Below are 19,043 nucleotides of genomic sequence, written 5' to 3' on the forward strand. Positions count from 1 at the left end.
AGGGACAAGTGACAGATCACAGAGAAACCTGGAACAGCAAGCCTGACAGTGAAGAAATAACGCACTCCAGGAAGGATGTGCCGTTGACAATATTCAGCTGTACATCCTTAGATCCTGGCACATGGCTGAAGAAATTGCTAACTGGAGATTTCGAGCAGTGGGGGAAACGGTGTTTTGTGTCGGTCCTTCTGCCTCCACAGACAATACAAAACAGAACAGACACAAAACAGTCTTTTTTTTAATTTACCAATTGACTAAAAAATATTTAATAAGGACCTGCTATAAAGTTAGGGGCTACCAAGATTTAAAGTGGGAATAATGGCTGTTCCTATTGGATGGGGTTATTAAGAAGTAGAATTTTATAATTATTTGAAATTTTAAAAAATTGTGATAAAATACACAGAACGCAAAAGTTACCATCTTCACCATTTTCACATGCACAGATCAGTATTAAGTATATTCACACTGCTGGGCAAACAATCTCCAGAACTTTGCATCTTGCAAAAACTATCATCGTGGAGCATAAAGACTTCATTTCCCTCCCTTCAGTCCCTGGCGACCACCATTCTACCTCTTGTCCCTGTGACTTTCACTACTCTAGGAACCTCATAAAAATGGAACCATGCAGTATTTGAGTATTTGTCTTTTCATGACTGGCTTATTTTACTTGGCATAATATCCTCAAGGTTCATTCATTTCCTAGCAAGTGTTAGAATTTCTTTTTTAAGGCTGAATAATATTCCACTATATGTACCACATTTTATAAATCCATTCCTCTGTTGACTACTTAACGATGCTTCCACTTTTTGGCCATTGTGAATAATGCTGCTATGAACGTGGGTGTACAGATATCTCTCTGAGACTTTCAGTTCTTTTTGATATATACTCAGCAGCGGAATTGCTGGATCACAGGGTAATTCTATTTTTAATTTTTTAAAGAAAGATTGTTTTCTGCAGCATTTGCACCATTTCACCTTCCCACCAACAGTTCGTGGGAATTGCAGCACTGAGAGGTGCAATTTCTCCACATCCTCGTCAACGCTTGTGGAAGGCAAAACCGTTTAGAACTGAAATCTTAACCGTACCCTAACATCGTGTATACCATGAAGTCGGTTTTGTTTGTTTTTGTTTGTCTTTCTTCACAACTAGATTGGAGAATGAGGACCTTGTTTTGCACACTGTTCAATCCCCAGCACCTAGTCCAGGACTTGGATATGGTAGCATCTAAGCCAAGGTGCTTGTGTAGGTGTTGCCCAAATATTTGCTGAATGAATGAAACAACAACCCATCTCAGTCTGACAGGGAAAGAACCAGATGAAATAAGATGAAAGGGCCAGACACACCCAGCTCTGAACCCTACTCAGGGGCTGGTGCCCTTGATGAAGTCACATTTTTCCAATCCAATTTTCTCTTTTGCAAAAGGGAGGCAACAATACATTCCACATGAGGTCATTGTGAGGAGTAAGTGAAAAGACATGTGTGAGTTATTTAGCACAATGCTTGACCCTGTAATGGGTGGTCAGCCAACTCAGCCTCCTTCATCATGGCAGCTTCACTATAAAGCACCGTATATAAATCTAAGGCACTCTTGCTGTTAAAATCTAATTCTTTTTTTTTTTAAAGCCTAATTCTTAAGACCAACCCACCTACAGGAGAAGTAAGTTGGAGCCAAGATTTCTAGTCAGTGACAAGATCGTGGAATAATTGGAATGGAATGAAACACAAAATAATATAACACAAAATAGAAAGATGCCGTAAGATTCGTTTGCCTATCATTTAGGGATTTTTCTTTTTTCACATGTTTTTGGTTTAAGACCACTGACTAGTAAAAACATAGTTGCAGGATTATGAGTTGGTCACAGCTGGAGGGGATGGTCCAAGTTTTCTCTCAGCAAAAGGATTTGGTAACTCCGGAGATTAGACTTCATATTGTAAAGATAGTAGAATCTTCCCAAATTAATGATTTAATGTCATGTCAATCACAGTCAATTTTTAAGTAGGACTTGACAAAATGAACCTAAATTTCACTGGATTAAGAAAATACATAAAAATAGCTGTGAAAATTTAATAATAAACAATGATGAGGTGTTTTGGATATGTTCACTCTGACAAGTCAAAGAGCTATTCACTTAAGATTTACGGACTTCTCTGTATGTATACTCCACTTCTAGGAAAGCTAACATTTAAAAGTTGAGATATTTGTCTTATGAAAACATACTATAGGAATAAATAACGAACCATGTAGAGCAGAATGAGACAAATAGCTCAGGGGAATGCTAGAGTCTTGCTACAGAATTTAATGTAGGAGACATGGTATTTCCAAAAGATGAGGAAATTACATATTGTAATAAATGCTGTTGGGACAATTAGCAATTCATTCAGAAAAAAATAAATTTGGACCCTACCCCTACCTCACTTTATACACAAAATCAGTTCCAGGGGATTAAAGATACAAAGGGCATGGTCATTGACAGAGGGTAGAAGGGTTAATTCATACTGCCTTTTTGTAGGGCAACTTGGTCTACTCCATCAACATTTAAAATGTGCATATCCTTTGACCCAGCAATTTCATTTTTTGGACTCTCTGAAGTTGACCTACTTACGTACGTGCACATGAATTGATGTGCAGCTGTGTTCACTGTGGTGCACATAATGCGACAGTGGAAAACTGGAAACAGCCTCCATGTCCATCAGGAGTGGAACAGCTACATAAATGACATCCATCCGTATAATGGGTTACAACGTGCGGCCATTCAAAGGAAGAATATACGTTCGTTCATTTATTCAACAAACATTCATTGAGCACCTACTATGTGCCAGGACCAGTTCTTGGCTCTGGGGATAGAGCAGAGACCAAAACAGTGTCTACCTTCTCAGAGATTATTACATTTGAGTGGGATTAACACCCAATGAACAAAGAACGAATAAGCATATAGTAGGACAGAGTAAGAAATCTTGTGAAGCAAAAGAAAGGAGAGAGAGGAATGAGGCATTGTAGACTGAGTGCCATGCAGTGCTTCTCGGAGGAGGTGGCACTTGAAGTTTATTTGAGAAAGCTCTTCATTCACAGAGAAGAGGTCTCCAAGAAATTGTAAGATTAAAAAAAAAAAGGAGTTACAAGACAATTTATGTTTCTTTAAAAGTATACGTGTCTTTATCTCCCTCTGCATCCATGTAGGTGTACAGGTGCAGATACAGACACCAAACAAACTGCTAACATTAAAGGGAGAGAGATTTAAAACTTCTTTTCAGTGAGCATGTGTTCATGTATTGCTATTATAACAAAAAAAAAAGTTGTGCACAGTGTTTTGTGAACAACAGCCATGAAAAGCGTATATGCAAAAAAAAAAAAGAAGAAGAAGAAGAAGAGAAGTTGCATCAGAAGTAGCCGAGGGGTTCCAAGCATTTACCTTGGGGTTAAAGCAACCTGGTGTTCAAATCCTGGCTGCCTCCATCAGTTAGTTTTGTGACTTCAGGCAACAGGCAAGTGGTGGTTTCAGTGGCCTGTGTTTCCCAGCCGCAGAGCAGTGGCTCCCAACTGGGGGATTTCACTCTCCCCGCGGTCATTTGACAATGTCTAGTGACACTGTTGGTTGTCAAAACTCGGGGAAGAGGGTGCTAGGCTACTAGCATCTAAAGCGTAGAGGCCAGGTATGCAGCTAAGTATCCTAAATCACAGAGAAGATGGCAACCCTGCCCAATCCATCCAGTACAAAGAATTACCGGCCCCCAAATGTCAAGAGGTGAGACTGCGAAACCACGCTCTAGAAAAAGGGGCCGAGTCTACTTTGCAGGGCTGAGGACTAATTGTGTACAATGCACATAATCAGCACAGCCCCTGGTACAGAAGTAGCGCTCAATAAATGGGAACTACTATTTTTATGACTGGACTTCCCCCAAATTAACAAAAAATTTTGAATGGGGAGGAAGTGGTAGTAACAGAAATCAATTCTGCTGAATTTGGATTCTGGTGACTTACTGGAAGGGATCCTTGATCTTTGTGACAGCAACACGGGTCTTCACAGGGTGTGTGCCAGTTACTGATGGCATCCAAAGGACTCCTGATGCCTCCAATTTTGGCTTTGGTCTCACCCCCTGCTACCAGTTCAGAGGCATTCCTGCTGGATTATTCCTTGTCTCGTGTATATTCAGCTCTTTCTCTGGTGAGCATCTCCCTAGGGTTCAAAAGCACACTCAGGCTTCTCTCGTTGGAAAACCAAAATCAAATCCCACCCTCACCCCCAGCCTGAGCCTCACACACTTCCTCCAGCTACCAGCCTTCTTTTTCACCCATGCACTTGAAATTCAAGAAAAGGCTGGACTCATTACTGCCCCACCTCCTCCTCTCTCAATCTCCTCCCATGTGGCTCCCCCCACACCCCCATTTCAGCAAAATAGCTCTTGCCTCGACCAGTGTCCTCTCATTGCTAATCACCGACCTTCGCTTCTCACCTTGCAGCACTCTGCTGCATTTGATGCTCCTGACCACTCCCTTGAGTATCTCCTCCCTAGACCTTCCTGTCCTGTCCTCTCCTGTTTCCCTCCTCCTCTTCCTGCCTGTCCTGCTCACTCATCCTCTTCTTCCCAGCTGGTATTAAATGGAGATCTTACAGGCTTGGGTCAAGGCCACCTTCTCTTCCTCTATGCTTCCTGTTCTACTCAGTCCCTAAGCATCTCATCCACTTTTAGATCTTCATTTATCTCCTACCCCAGAGACTCACAAACCCATCCATAGCCCCAATCATTCCTTTGAGTCCCCAAACCAAAACATGTACAACGGCCTGTTTGCTATTTCTGCTTGGTTGTTTCAAGTCCCTGAACTCAACACACTCACCTCTGATCTCACGATGTTCCCCATGAACCTGGTCCAATTCCAGTGCCCTCGTCCCATGAAAATGACCTTGCCATCTGTACAAGTGGGGAAGCCAGAAGCTTAGTGGATTTCTCCATTCCAACAGCAATCAGTGCCCAGGTCCTGTATCACCCCTGAATCCCCGCCGTCACCTCTCCTCCGTACGGACACCATGCCCCTCCCCATGACTGCATTCACCTGACTAGTCCCCCTACTTCTCCTTCGCTTCTCTACAGTCCCCCTACTTCTCCCTGCAGCCAGACAGCTACTCAAATTACTTCCTAATCCCATCATACACAGACATACCTCCTGGAAACTCTAGAACCCATTGCTCTAAAGATAAAACCCAAACTCTTATCTTGACCCACAGAGCCCTGCATTGCATGGTCTGGCTCCGTGCATCTCCCCAGCATCACAGTGCCCCGTGCACCCCTCTGCCTCCCCACTCCCTCATTACTGGCTTTCTGTCCCTGCAGCTCCCTGTTCATCTCCCCTCAGCTTCCCCACCGCCCCTCAGGGATGCCTTCCCTACCAGGCACTCATGGCCTGTGGTTCTCTCCTTTACAGAGCGTATAGGGGTTGTAATTTGAAATCATACCCCCGTCTGGGAGTGCTGGAGAAAAGGACCATAAGCTTTATCAGGCCACTGGCCCTCTCTCATTTCACTCATCATATCCCCAGTACCTGCGCACAGAGCAATGTGAGTGGTGAGCATTCAACAAGAAGAAGCCATGATTATAATCTCCAAGTGGAATCAGGCAGATGGCAAACTCTGGACTGGCCCCGGAGGACTGGAGGCAAACGCCATCCACCTTCACTGCCCGGCCCTGCCCAAGTGTCTTACTCGACTTGATGGGCATCACCTGGGCCAATTATTCAAAGAAGACCCAAGCGTAGGGGGATGCCCGGTAGCTCTGTGGGGTTCAAATCAGCAGCGTTTTTCACTCAACTGTTCTGACTGCGGGGACAGGCAGTCACTGTTCCTCTCAGGACCACGCTGAGGTCAGCCCAGCAAAGTGGAAGCCAAACTGTCCCAGACAAAGAGAGACGACCACCAACGTTTAGTTCTTGAATATGTATTTTTTACTGAAAAAATCATTCATAAATTAACATACAAAAATGTACAAACACATGAGTAAATAATGTAATGACAAAGGACTATTTTTCTTTTGTGAAAAGTGTTTTTAAAACATCTTTAGATTTCAGTGCAAAAATGTACCCCTGGCACCTCTGAAAACATAAGAGCAAGCTCAAAAAACCGTAGTGATGGAAATAAGCTAGCTACGTTCAATGCCATCGTCAACGGTGAGTGGATACAATCAGTACGCGTGGCTGGCGCTTAGCTATTAACGTCTGCGGTAGAGGAGCTCTCACAAGAGTCCCTCTAATGTCGAAATGACTATTTTTGCAGATAACTGCCCCCCCCCCCGGGCAAAAAAACAGCATGAAAGGAGAAACTTTTCCCTGCACCCAGCAAAGACAAGACTGATTTAAGGGGTCATCCATCGGTAGCCTTAAAGAATTTCAGCTGCCAAAATATGCACAAGGTCACACGTGGTTCTTATTGTTTTTGTTTTTTTAACATGAGAATTTTACGATATTAACAGCACACAGACCTGGCTGTGTTTTCGGCTTTTACGTTTCCCCACATGATACCCAGCTCCGTTGATAAATGACTGACGTGCACAGTGAGAGATTTCACACGGATAAAACAGTCTCACACATGATTGCAAGGTGATTTAAGTGACCCCACTTCGAGCGGTGGACAGAGACTTTTCTTTTTGTCCTCAAATCAGCATTTTCTTTTTCAAATCAGGTGTCAGCCTTTTGCTGACATTTTGTTCTTGGTGGTAAATATGTTAATGAAAAGCTTCAAACAAGATCATTTTACAACCCTGCTGAGTATACACACGTCATCCTTGACCAAGAATTAGTCTGTCCTGGCAAATTCTTCCAAATGACATCATAGTTTTGTCACATTGAAAAGCAGCTCACAGCCCTCAGAGAGGAGGCAAGGCCCACACGCAGGCCTGGGAGTGTGCGGAGGAAAGGGGGAAAGAAATCTTTATTGCTCTATGCACCATGTGGCAAAGGAAAGCCAGAAAGAACTTGTGTGTCGTGTTCCCTCATGAAGGGCTTTTAAAGCATGAAATGCTCAAAACTCTTTTTAAAACGTTATGATACAACTTACCAGCGTATTCAAGGACTGGAGTCCGCCCTCTCATATGAGCCGATAAGAGCTTTGCAATGCATTTTCTAAATAGCACTCTACTCTTCAAAAGGACAAAAACACAACAAAAAACAAGGCCTGGCCAATCACTCCCACAGCTTGTGGGGATCATATGTCCGTGGAACCAACACATGCAACGGAAAGAACCCCAACCCGCGTGTATGTACAGGAATACCGCCCCTACACTCACGTCCATGTAAACCATGAAAATCAAGGAAGTTGAAGGCAAACAAGGCAATTAAAAAAAATATGAAGTACTCTTCAGAAAGCACTCCTAATCACAATATATAAATACGCTCTATGGAAAAGGAAGGGGGGAAACTGGCATTTTTCAGAATTCTACAGAAGCCGAAAGGGGACTGAGTTGAGGGGTTTGGCTCAGGGGAAAACAGAGGCACAGATTCAAATGCAATTCAGAATCTGACTTCAAAAAGCACATGGGGGTGTGAACAGAGCACCTGGGCTCTTGCATTGGGCAGCTTTGTTAGTCTAATTCCAAAGCTTTCATTTGGTCTAACCTGGATCTCAGCTGGCCCATGATACATAAGGGTCCCATGCTCCATGGCTGAATTCTTCATAATTCAGTTGCTCATTATTCTATGTACCAGTTCATAATGTTGACAAAGAATCTTTCCAGAAACCAAAAAAAAAAAAAAAAAAAAAAAGGGGGAAATATTCAGAGGAATCACTGAAGTTGGTTGGTAATTTAGGCACAGACTTCAGGAACCGTGGCCAAGTTCCACAAGAGGGAGGGAGGGAGGGAAGGAGGGAAAATCCAACATCCACACTCTCTCTTTACGACGATGAAGGGACAGACAAAGCCCAGAGATCCAGCGGCTGTGCACGGTGGGCCCACCTGAAGGGTTTGCTTTGAGCAGGAGAGCGGTGTTCTAACACATTAGCTTCCTGTTCGGCAAAAGACCGGGATGAGGGTGCACGTGCCCAGCAAGGAAGAGAGAATCCAGAGCCAAAGCCAGGAGCAAGAATTTTGGAAACAGGGACGGGAGGGGAAGAAGTTAGCTACCAGTGACAAAGACTGGACCATTTCGTTCTTTTGTGACATGCTCTATATCCACTCCCTCCCAAAGTGACAGCAATTTGGGACATGATTTTCTTCCATTTTAGCTGAGTTCCTGCATCTGTCAAACAAATATGTGATTTAACGTACAAATCCTCGGTTTGAATTAGAGCCAGCTATAAAATTAAATTTTAAAAAGGCATTTTACACGGCTTATTTACAATGATACTTCTTCAAGAAGTGATTGTTACATGTCTATTTATCTTCCCCAGCCCCTCCCCTCCACCCTCAGTCCCCACCCAAAGCAGGTAATTTATTGTTTTGTTTTGTTTTGTTTTTAAATGAAACCAAAGAGACCACCAGAGATGTAGAAGAATGGTGTGTGGAGTTTCATTTTCTCTTCCTAAAACACAGCTGCCCGGTGGTGGGTTGGCCTCCTTGCTCTGAAGGCCAGGAGGCTCCAGCAGCCATTCGCAGGAAGAGGCTCGGCAGCAGGACCGTGGCAGGTCACAGCTCTGGTCCTGGAGATTGTGGCCGAGGTGGGACGCGGGGGTAGGAGACGGGCAGGAGAGCAGCAGGACAGACGTCTGTCTTGTGAAAAGAGAAAGTCAGTTCCTGGGCTGAGTCCCTCAACCCCAGCGGGTCCAAATGGTGAAGGCGTTTTGTGCGTGTACTCTGTTCACATTTTTCCCTTGAACCCTGTGATCCTTCATTAGTCACTGGATTTCTGTTCTCTTCCTCTGCGGAGCCCTGAGACGTGTCGTCAGGCTGCTTTCTTGGTGGCGGCGGGTGAAGCAAACATGTATTTCCTCCTCCCCTCAGTACTCGGTCACCTGAGCCAGCTCGGGTGTCAAGTTGACAGTGATGTTTTTATACAAGGCGTCGTACGTGATGTTTGCAAAGTAGTTCAAGTTGTTGAGGCCGTCCAGTCCTTGCCGCTCTTTGGATTTCCTCAGCAGAGCATACCTGTTTAAGCAGAAAAAAGAATGGTGGCTCTGAGCGAGGGTCCAAGCTCCCTAGAACGGAGACGGAGCTGGGGAGACCACAGGAGGGGGCATGACCCAAGGCGGTGCTTCTGCGCCCTGTGGAGGGCGACTGGCGGTTCAGCGCCTCCAGGCTAAACGTCATCATTAGAACTAGAAACACCTCCTGTTTCGTGCCAGGTGCATTACTCACCACACTATTTCATGTAATGCACCTGCCCCTTAGCAAACAAGGAAACCAAGGCTTGTGATATTAACTGGCGTGCCCAAGACCACAGAGTGGGGAAGTGGAAAGTAAGCTATAAAATACATCAGATGAGAAAGTTCAGAGTCTGCATTCAGTGCCCTCTTATGCCCATGAAAACAGAGTTCACGCAGTCAGATCGGCTGTCTAGGGAACCGCCCTTCCCGCAATGAGCAAAAGACAGAGCCACTGGTGAGAATGCAGAGCACGCTCCTGCCACACGCCCCAGTCGGCCCGATTGATTGAAGGTGCAGAGGGTAATAAAGCAGCTGCAACCATACCAACAGATGCTCAGGGACACCCTCTCAGAACCAGAGCTTGCAGAGACGGCGCCAACTCTTTGTCAGGTGACTGGGAGTTACACAGAGACCTTGACCCAAGTGGATCTTTTCCCAAATCCCTGAAGGCAACAGAGGAGACTACAAAGCTTCAGGTGTAGAAAGAGTGGTTCCCTTCCAAGATCTTACTATCAAAATTTTCACCAATAGTTTGATTTCGCCCCCAAACTCCCACCGCCCAGTTAAATTCAGATATAGGTAGGAACTCTAAAACAGCTGTCTGAACAAGACCTTGGGGAGGGGAGAGGTGGGGAGCAAAACCAGGGGCTGTAATGCTGTGGGACACCTGGAAACGCAAAGTATAGAGGATATTTGTATGAGGGATAAACAAGTGCACTAACCTTCCAAGAAATTGCACTTCTCCTCGATGGTGATAAGGAATGGACTTGTACTTCCCAGTGTCCCCTTCCGGCCGGCTCACAGAATAGCCTGCATTCTGTACTCTGTCCAAGACGAAGAGAATGAGCTTTTAGGTAAAACGACCAAGTCCTGTAGGTGAATAAACCTATGCCGAACTGAGGAACCCCAAGCTGGAAAACAGAATCTCTTCTGCAGCTAAATATTCAAATCGCCTACCCTCTGGAAAAGTTCAGGGTTTTAAAAAAGAAGTCTACAATACAAAAAAGTTTTGAAAAAGAGAAAAAAATTCAAAATTCAAAAAGAAACTCAGAATGCCTGAGGTCTGATGTAGGGTCTCAGTGACCCGTGTGCATCCCACGCAGATGAGTACACACGCTCCCTTTGGGCTGGCCTGTTTGGGGTCCTAGCAAAAACACGTTCTCACTGGTGGGTACCACTTCCTCTTCCACATCCTACTACAGAGCGAGTCAGCAAAGCCAGTCACCATGTGTTCTCCCTAATTAGGGAGAACTTATGTCTCCAAGCGCCTCCCCCCTCACCACAGAGATGAATTAACTTATATGACATCCTCTGATCTAGATGTAAAACTTCACAATTTATGAAAAGTCTCTATGAGGGAAGGAGAATTTAAAGAAAGTGTTCAGGATATTTATTCTTAATATGAGAAAGATAAGACTTCCAAGCTGGGTTTACTGGAAACTTGATGGGGCTCCAAGAAATACTAATACATGGTGGCAGGCTTATTTATGTGGAATTTGTGATCATTTCTTTATTTTAAAACTGTAGGGGGAATATTATTTCAACATCTTCCTTGACTCCAAATTATACTCTCATTTTGTTACACAGACATCCCTCAGTCTCCAGGTTGTGGGGTCTGGTTCCAGCACCCACCTGGCAGATACCAAAATCTGTGGATGCTCAAGTCCCTTAAGTAAAATGCATACTTTCTACTTAACCTACACACATCCTCTAGGATACCTTAAAATCATCTCTAGATTACTTATAATTCCTAATACAATGCTATGTAAACAGCTGCCAGTGTGTGGCAAATTCAAGTTTTGTTTTTTGGGACTTTCTAGAATTTTCATTTATTTATTTATTTTTTTGAGCCATAGTTGAGTGACTCCTTCAGTTCAGAACCCGTGGATATGGAGGGCTGACTGTGTGAAGATATGTTCTCACTCTCATTTGATAAATATATACATGGAATGCCTACTGTATGCCTGGAATTGTGCAGGGTGCTGGGGAAAACCAGCCACAAGTTCCTGCACCAAGGGACTCCTTGCTGAGCTAGGGAGAGTAAAGTGAGAACCATGACAGATGTTGTGGGAGAGCACAAATAGATTCAAAACCAGTCAAACCAGTTAAATGTATGGAAAAGCTGTTCTTCATCACTAGGTTCCTAAGAAACCCAAATTAAAAGGATGAGATGCCATTTTTACCTTATCAGATTGAGAAAGAATTATCTGGAGGTGCTTTGCCTAACAGTAGCCACAAGCTACATGTAGCTACTGAAGGGCTGAAGTGTGGCAAAATTTCAAAAGGCTGTTTATATCCAATGTTAGTGGTGGTGTAAGAAAATGTGTACATTAATGAACTGTTGGTTGGAATCTTTTTGTAATCTTTCCTGGGGGAAAATTTGGCAATAACTATCAAAATTTTAAAGTGCATTTACTTCTTGACTCTGCACTTCCACAGCTAGGAATTTAATCTAAAGAAATATTTGCACATGTGAACAAAAGATGTTCAAAATTAAACAATGTTCATTGACAGGAGAGGATTAAAATAAATTATTGTCTAACTACATAAAGAAGTACCATGCACTGTTAAAAACAATGAAGTGCCTCTCTTCTTTATTAACATGGAGGGGATGTGTCTGGGTTGTTTATGTATGAATAGAAAGAAGTAAATAGAAAGAAACAGCTTGTTCAAATGGCTACTTCCTGGGAAGGAAACAGGGTAACAGCAGGGGTTAAGACATACCCTTTGCTTTATACACCTTTGTATTGTCTGAATTTCTACCAGCAAGTATTATTTCGTATTGACAACAAACACATCTTTTCTTTTTTTTAAAAGCTGAGCTAGAAAGTGGATACAAGGTAGAAACTCTTTCGGTTATTTTGTTTCTTTACTGTGTTAAAAATGCTAGTTGACGCTACTCACACACAGCATTGTTCTCACCAACATGTATAACACAAGCCTCATCTGAGGGCATGGATAAATCCGTGCACACATAACTAACATCTGCCCTCTGGTTTGGGGAGGTTTCAGTGAAATGTACTGTATGAGTGTAAAACACACACCAGATTTTTTTTTTTTTTTAAGATCTAGTAAGAAAAAAATGAATGCAAAATATCTCATTAACATTTTATACTGATTACATGCTGAAATGGTTTATACTGATTATGTTGAGATTATTTTGGATATACTGTGATAATAAAAATACTTTAATGATTACATCTAATATAATAAATTGATTTCACCTTTTTTTTTTTAAATGTGGCTGCTAGAACACTGAAAATCACATACATGGCTTAATGCATCATATTCCTATTAGACAGTGCTGGTCTGGAGAGTCTAGCATTTCTAGGAGACACCAGAAGAAGGGTAGTACCTGTTCCACAGGTCGTCATCTTCTCCACCCCAACCCCAGAAAGCATTAGGAAAGCCATTGATTTTCCGAAACTGTTCCACTGTTAAGCCGCTCACTCCGCCAAAGAACTCAGTGTAAGGAAGCCTAAAAGGAGATGTACAGCATCAATGATCTGTGCATTAAAGGGTGGTTTTTCCCCCAGAACAGGCCATCTCACTGAAGAACTGAGTCTTAAGTAAAACAATACTTTCTGTGCTACTGCCCTGAACCATCTGAGATTGCTTCCTCGGGCTGAGATGCATCAACCTGAGTAGCTAATTGAACTTCTTTCTAATTGCTTTTTTTTTTTTATAACAGCTTTATTGAGACAGAATTGACATACCACATAATTCACCCATTTAAAGTATATAATGCAATGGTTTTAGTATATTCAGGGAGTTGTGCAACTATGAACACAATGAATTTTAGTTAATTTCGTCAACCCCCTGAAAGAAGCCTTGCACCCACCATTAGCAGTCACTGCTCATTTCTTCCTTCTCCCCTCAACCCTGTGCAACCACTAGTCTCCTTTCTGTCTCTACAGATTTGCCGATTCTGGACATTTCATATAAATGGAATCATACAGTATGTGGTCTTTTGTAGCTACTTTTTTCACTGGACATAATGTTTTCAAAGTTCATCCATGTTGTCACACATATCTGTACTTCATTCTTTTTTATTGCCAAACAGTATTTACTCCACAGTGTGGATATACCACATGTTGTTTGTGCACTCATCAGTTGACTGACATTCAGGCTGGTGCTAATTGGATTTTGCCATCTCTGCATCTCTCACCATCCTTTTAGAGTTAACCTCTTCAACAGGAAATGATACTCACAGATACATATATTTATCCAGTTTAGTTGCAAAGTGCCTTGGCATCTGTCCACATCCGTAATAGTTACGATCACTTTCTGGTATATGATCCACGTCATGAAAAATAAGACAGTCCCAGTCCAAGTCCTTCATTGCTTCTTGAAAACCGACGTTAAATAGCATGGCTCGATTAAAGGGGTGGGTGCCAACCTAAAACAAGCAGAACTTTATTTATTGGGGGTGGGGGTAATTAGGTTGGTTTATTTGTTTGTTTATTTTTAGGTGGCAATACTGGGGATTGAACTCAGGACCCTGTGCTTGCCAAGCATACACTCTAACACTGAGTTACACCCTCCTCGCCCCAGAACTTTATGTTTAAAAGGACTCTTGGAGCACAGTCTTCGCCATCTCAGCCTGCCTGAAGGAGTTTATTGAGAGCTCACTGAGCCAGAAGCAAGGTGGGCCCAGCCTGGCTTATCAATGACTCACAATCACTTGGCTTCTGGTCTTGATTGCCTCAGAAAAAAAAGGGGCGATAATGACAGACCAAAGCTCCTCTCTCCCAGGGCCGCTGTAAAGGCAGACAGTCAGCCACACAACAGCATTTAGAAGAATTCCCAGGCCCATAAACGGAAGGAAGAACAACACTGCCATTTTCTACCTGTGGCTCCTGATCTTAAGGGGAATTTCCTGGGTTTGGAGCCTAAAGACACCACCCAAAGCGGCTCTAGCAAAACCAGTACACAAGAGGCCTTTGCTCAAGGGTAAACAAGGTTCCACCCGGCACTCAAATCTGCTGAAACTGAGCAACATCTCAAACCAGGGGCACAGATCGCTCTCTGCTCCCCTCCCCGTTGCACGGGGCCTCAATCATGAGATTTCAGTTTTCCTGGCTCTTTACATCGAAAATAGATTAGCTTGAAGCATTCCAAACTGCTGTCTCAGAAGAAAGAACAGGGAAGAAAGGACCACTCACTTGCTCCACCACATAAAATGCAAACCGCAGGCGCTGGCGCTGAAGCATGGGAATCAGGTGTCGGAGCAGGACTGGGAGATGCTCGTGCCGGTTCCGGAAAGGGATGAGGATGGCCACCTGCAGGGGGGTCACAGCAAAAGAGGCCACCTTGTTAGTCCCCTCAACTGTCGCTTTATGGTAAGGCACTCCTGCAGAATCAGGGACCAGCTCTTGGGGAGTTCTGGGAGCTGCCTTGTCCTCAGCTTCTCAAAATGAAGACTTATGTTGGCAAGTCCACCCTTGGAAGTAAGTGGACCTCGTTCTTACATGCACCACACCATGTACACAGAGGGCCTGAGGATGAATTCAAGACCACAGCCCAGAGGAAGACAAACATTCTACACTGTGACCCAGTACACAAATATATCCATAGAGAAAGAAACACATAACTAAAACACACTTTGCAAAACAGAACTTCCCCTTAAAACGTGCAATGCATTTACACACACGCGCGTGCACACACACACATATTTTTTAATGCTGGTCATTAAATTGGTTTTACATCCCAGTGGTAAGTTGGAAACACTAAGCTGTTCCAGATATGCTTTGATCATTGCTGTACCACAGCAGCTCACAGGGCTGGCACAGAACAAGCACTTCACTAAATACTTGTTGAAAGAATGGACTTAAGCCAGTGTTATAACCTTGACTGAGCCACACTACTGATGTCTCCTGGCTACAGTCACACAGAAAAATACTGAACAATTCTCAGTGTCAGGCTAGGTACAACAGCAGCTGAACGTCTCAAGGAGGAAGGAGGAAAGCTGCTGAGCCTGGGGCCAATTCCACTTTTTATTCCACTGAACTCGTGGCAACAATGCCAAATAAGGCACGAAACACTGAATTTGTGAAGATGGCTTCTGCAAATGTGTCACAAGAGACCTACCACCCCCTGCCCACTCTGACTAGCCAAAATTCCTGTAAAGGAAGAGAAAGGGTCCTGCTCAGTCACCAGAACAATGAGAACGTCTGTGGCTGCAGAAGAGTCCTTGGGGAAACCCATTCCAAAATGTTCCCATCAAATGCATATTCTTTGCATTAAGTAGTAAGTAGGGTGCAAATTACAAAATGTCATGGTGAAACCCAGGGTGATTCAGATGATGGCAAGTCCCAGGTAGGCTCCCCAGCACTTGGGGTCTGGCCTCGCCCCCTACCTTCCATCGAGGCAAGCAATCAGATGGCTTCCAGTGACCTCCGAGCTTGATGGCTGGGTCTTTAGAGAACATTTCATGGATGGCATCCATTCCAATTTCACTCATGTTTATGTCTATTGGGCCCTCTGAACAGAGAGGGAGAAAAATACTAATTAAGAGGCCAGAAAATGTAGATTCTTTCTCCTATGTTCAGGGTTTTCATCTCGGAAGCAGTTCAATGGTTTTTCAGCAGGTTGTGTTTTTATCAGGGGTGGGGGCCCCTTCCTCCGCTTTCCAACTCATGGCGTTTCAGTTCGTCACTATTACTGGGCAAAGCAGCGAATCAAGAAATTAAGACTTCAGAGTTCTGCTTCTGCCAAGGGTGTAGAAAGAAATTAAGACTTAAGTACAACAGCAGCTGAACGTCTCAAGGAGGAAGGAGGAAAGGAGCTGAGCCTGGGGCCAACTCCATGTGCTCCTGAGGCAAGTAGAGACACACTGTCCCAATTCACTGATCAGTGACCCCAACTAGTCACGTCCAAACTAAGAACACTCAACATTTCTGACTCAAGTCAAGAAGAGGAACCATCCAAGGAGCCCCAAAGTACAGAAAAGGCATAACAGTGCAGTGCCATTGCTTTAGATTACATATGAGACTCCAGGCAGGAAAGGAATGGAAAGGGGAGGGGAGGGAAAGAAGAGAAAGAGAAAGAAAAGATCCCAGAATTTTTTTTTAACCAGCACTTTGTTAGGAAAATAACTTCCCTCATGTCAAACAAGTTATAATCAGTGTGAGATTTATACTAACAAAGCTGACTGGCCACACTTTCTCTAGGACATCCTAACAGACCCCAAGTTACACAGGAGGGGCATGTGCATAGTAAAGAGTGAAAAATGTGGTCAAAAATGGCACCAAGAACACAGGCAACCCTGGGGAAGGGCTGAAAGAAGAGCCAGGGCACAAGTATCTTTCATAATCCCTGTTTTCAAGGGCCGGGAGATGTTTATAATCACTGTGTAAGTGGACACAGTGATCAAGAACATCCTCCCATTTATTTTATTCAAATAAAAGGACACAATAGTTTTAAAAGCAGAGGAAGATAAGCAAGAGTTCTACTCACTCATGGAAGGGAGCCTTTCGGGGCAGGTATGGTTTGCAAAGTACGTGAAGTCTTCAGGAAGAAAAGTCGTGGTTTGTAGGAAGGTTTCGCTGTGATTCAAGTCAAGAGGATAATCTAGAGACGTAAGGAAAAAAGGCAGCTCAGATCGGTACGTCATCACTTCTGCAGTTCTTAGATGCCGAACTGTTTTTCTCAGATATCTTTTGTGGAGGCAGGATGCTGGCCTAGCTCTTTCCTGTAGCTAAAATTTGAACCCATCAATAAAAATGTTAACCAGGTGATACTTTTTTAAAAAAAATTTGTATTGAGGTATAGTCAGTTTACAAGGTTGTGTCAATTTCGTATGACACTATTTTAACCAGTGTTTGTATTCTTCCTGCTACTATAGCTTTATATGCAGTTTACAACAAATAACCCTACAAGGTAATGGAAAAAACAGCGCCTCCTGTCTTTCTCTAAAGGAACAGTTTTCACTTCTTTTAGCCAAATACCTTCATATTTACTTCCATCAGCCTTTTTTTTTTGAGCATAATGTTTAATGTAAGGTAACAGTGGATTGGCAGGCAGAGCTGGTACAAGTCAATCTTGATGATTCTGTTTTAGGTCTATTTGCTGACCTCTCACTATGAGGCATGACGATTTCACTCCCCTCCTCCCTCACCCCCACCACACACATACCCTTTCCATCTTCCAGCCTCCCGATAGTCAAACATGATAACTGCAGTTAGGATAATCTTCAGTATTTTACATTATGACAATTCAGTAAGTACTGAAAAATATGGGAAGTTATGACTCTTCCTTTCCTGCATATTTTTTTTCCCTACAGTGACTGTCTTGTTTTCCTGTTTGCCTAGTTCTATGTGGAGTAGTGACAGTTCAACACCAGGCCCCGTGTGACCTCATTTCCCCTTAAGAGTCACAGGCATCAGGTCTTTCCTCAGCTTCATCTTCCCCACGGCCCAGCACCTCCCGTCCCGCTCCGATGGGGACGGGCTTTCCTCTGAGCCTGATGGACACACGCTGTTCTTGGACACTCCCCCCCACCCCCAACTCCTTGGAGGCCTGGAGAGTCCCTCCATTTCCCTACAGCAGTGAACCTCATTTTTCCTAAGTTCAATTTCTCCCTTTTTCCTCACTTGGTAGAACACACGTGTCCAGTGGATTCCTGAGAAGGGGGAATGGGAAAGTGACTTTGAAACCCTGTATATCTGATTGCTTTTATTCCTCCTCAGTTAACACACACATTGGTTAGTTTTACAGAATTCTAGGCTGGAAATAACTTTTCTCTAGAACTGTAGTGCTATCCCACTGCCTCCTAGATTCCCCTGTGCCTGTTAAGTTTGAAGCCTTTCCAATTCCTGATCTTTGTTAACGGTGACAGAAATTCTTTCTGGAAGCGTAAAGAACATTCTCTTTGTGTGGGAAATTTCACATTGGTGTGCCGTGCTGAGGCTCAATTTTCACGCACTGTGTTGAATATTTGGTGAGTCTTTAAAGTCTGGAAATTCATGTCCTCCTCTTCTAGACTTTTGGGATGGGGAGGAGGTACTATTGTGCTGATGACCTCTTCCCTTCGGTATTCTGTGCTCTTTTTCTGGGAAACCAAAACATGATTTAGATGTTGGACCTCCCAGTCCTATAATTTTCTCTCTTTTCTGACTTCCCATCTTGCCATTTTTCTGCTCTCTCTTCCCTGATGTTCCCTCAGTTTTTCCCAGCCCTTCTTTTAATTATCATGACTGCTATTATATTTTTTGTTTCAAAGACTCCCTTTGATTTTCCCTATGTTCATTTTTTATAATATCTGGTTTCATGCTTGGAATCCTTCTTCTCTTACCCTTGAGAACATATGTGATAGTTAAGTTCCCTCCTCCCAGAAGTCTGTTTCTTCTAACTTGCTGCTTCTTGTTTGTTTTGATCTCTAGCACAGTGATCCTTGGCCATCTGCTAATATTTAAGAGGGAGGCACTAATCAGCTAACTGGAAGGGTTTGGACAGAGGTTCTTCATTGTAGGGTGTTCTGGCCAGAAGTTTGGTTTGGAAACCTCCAGTGTCAATATCTTTGGGTCTTTCCTCTTGCTCCAGTCTGGTTCCCCAGAGAAGTCTGTTTTAATCTCTTGCCAGAATGGTACAGTCTTTGCTGCAAGCATCCTAAAATTGAGGAGGAGGAAAGGCTGGGGCACCCTAAACCAAGCCAGGTGTCCCCAGTTGAGTGACCCTCTGTTTTACCATCTCTGGAAGTTATTAAGCCTCCAGTATTTTGCCAAGACAGGGAAAGGAATCTGGGCATCTGACTGCTTT

The 19,043-nt window shown here is 43.6% G+C and overlaps 1 protein-coding gene across 4 annotated transcripts in view; it reads right to left on the reverse strand.

Moving 5' to 3' along the window:
- Positions 1 to 5,912: 5,912 nt before the first annotated feature.
- B4GALT5 (beta-1,4-galactosyltransferase 5) overlaps positions 5,913 to 19,043 on the reverse strand; it is a 74,532-nt gene continuing 61,401 nt past the window's right edge. For all 4 annotated transcript variants that reach the window (XM_032461356.1, XM_032461354.1, XM_032461355.1 and 1 more), the window contains exons 3-9: positions 16,743 to 16,856; positions 15,643 to 15,767; positions 14,450 to 14,566; positions 13,496 to 13,683; positions 12,640 to 12,762; positions 10,007 to 10,108; positions 5,913 to 9,066 (exon numbers count right to left, since the gene is read on the reverse strand). In XM_032461356.1, coding sequence (XP_032317247.1) covers positions 8,919 to 9,066; positions 10,007 to 10,108; positions 12,640 to 12,762; positions 13,496 to 13,683; positions 14,450 to 14,566; positions 15,643 to 15,767; positions 16,743 to 16,856 — 917 coding nt within the window. In that variant the 3' untranslated portion in view covers positions 5,913 to 8,918. The remainder of the gene's footprint in view (positions 9,067 to 10,006; positions 10,109 to 12,639; positions 12,763 to 13,495; positions 13,684 to 14,449; positions 14,567 to 15,642; positions 15,768 to 16,742; positions 16,857 to 19,043) is intronic.

Source organism: Camelus ferus, chromosome 19, assembly GCF_009834535.1.
Source record: "Camelus ferus isolate YT-003-E chromosome 19, BCGSAC_Cfer_1.0, whole genome shotgun sequence".
Classification (NCBI taxonomy): Eukaryota; Metazoa; Chordata; class Mammalia; order Artiodactyla; family Camelidae; genus Camelus; species Camelus ferus.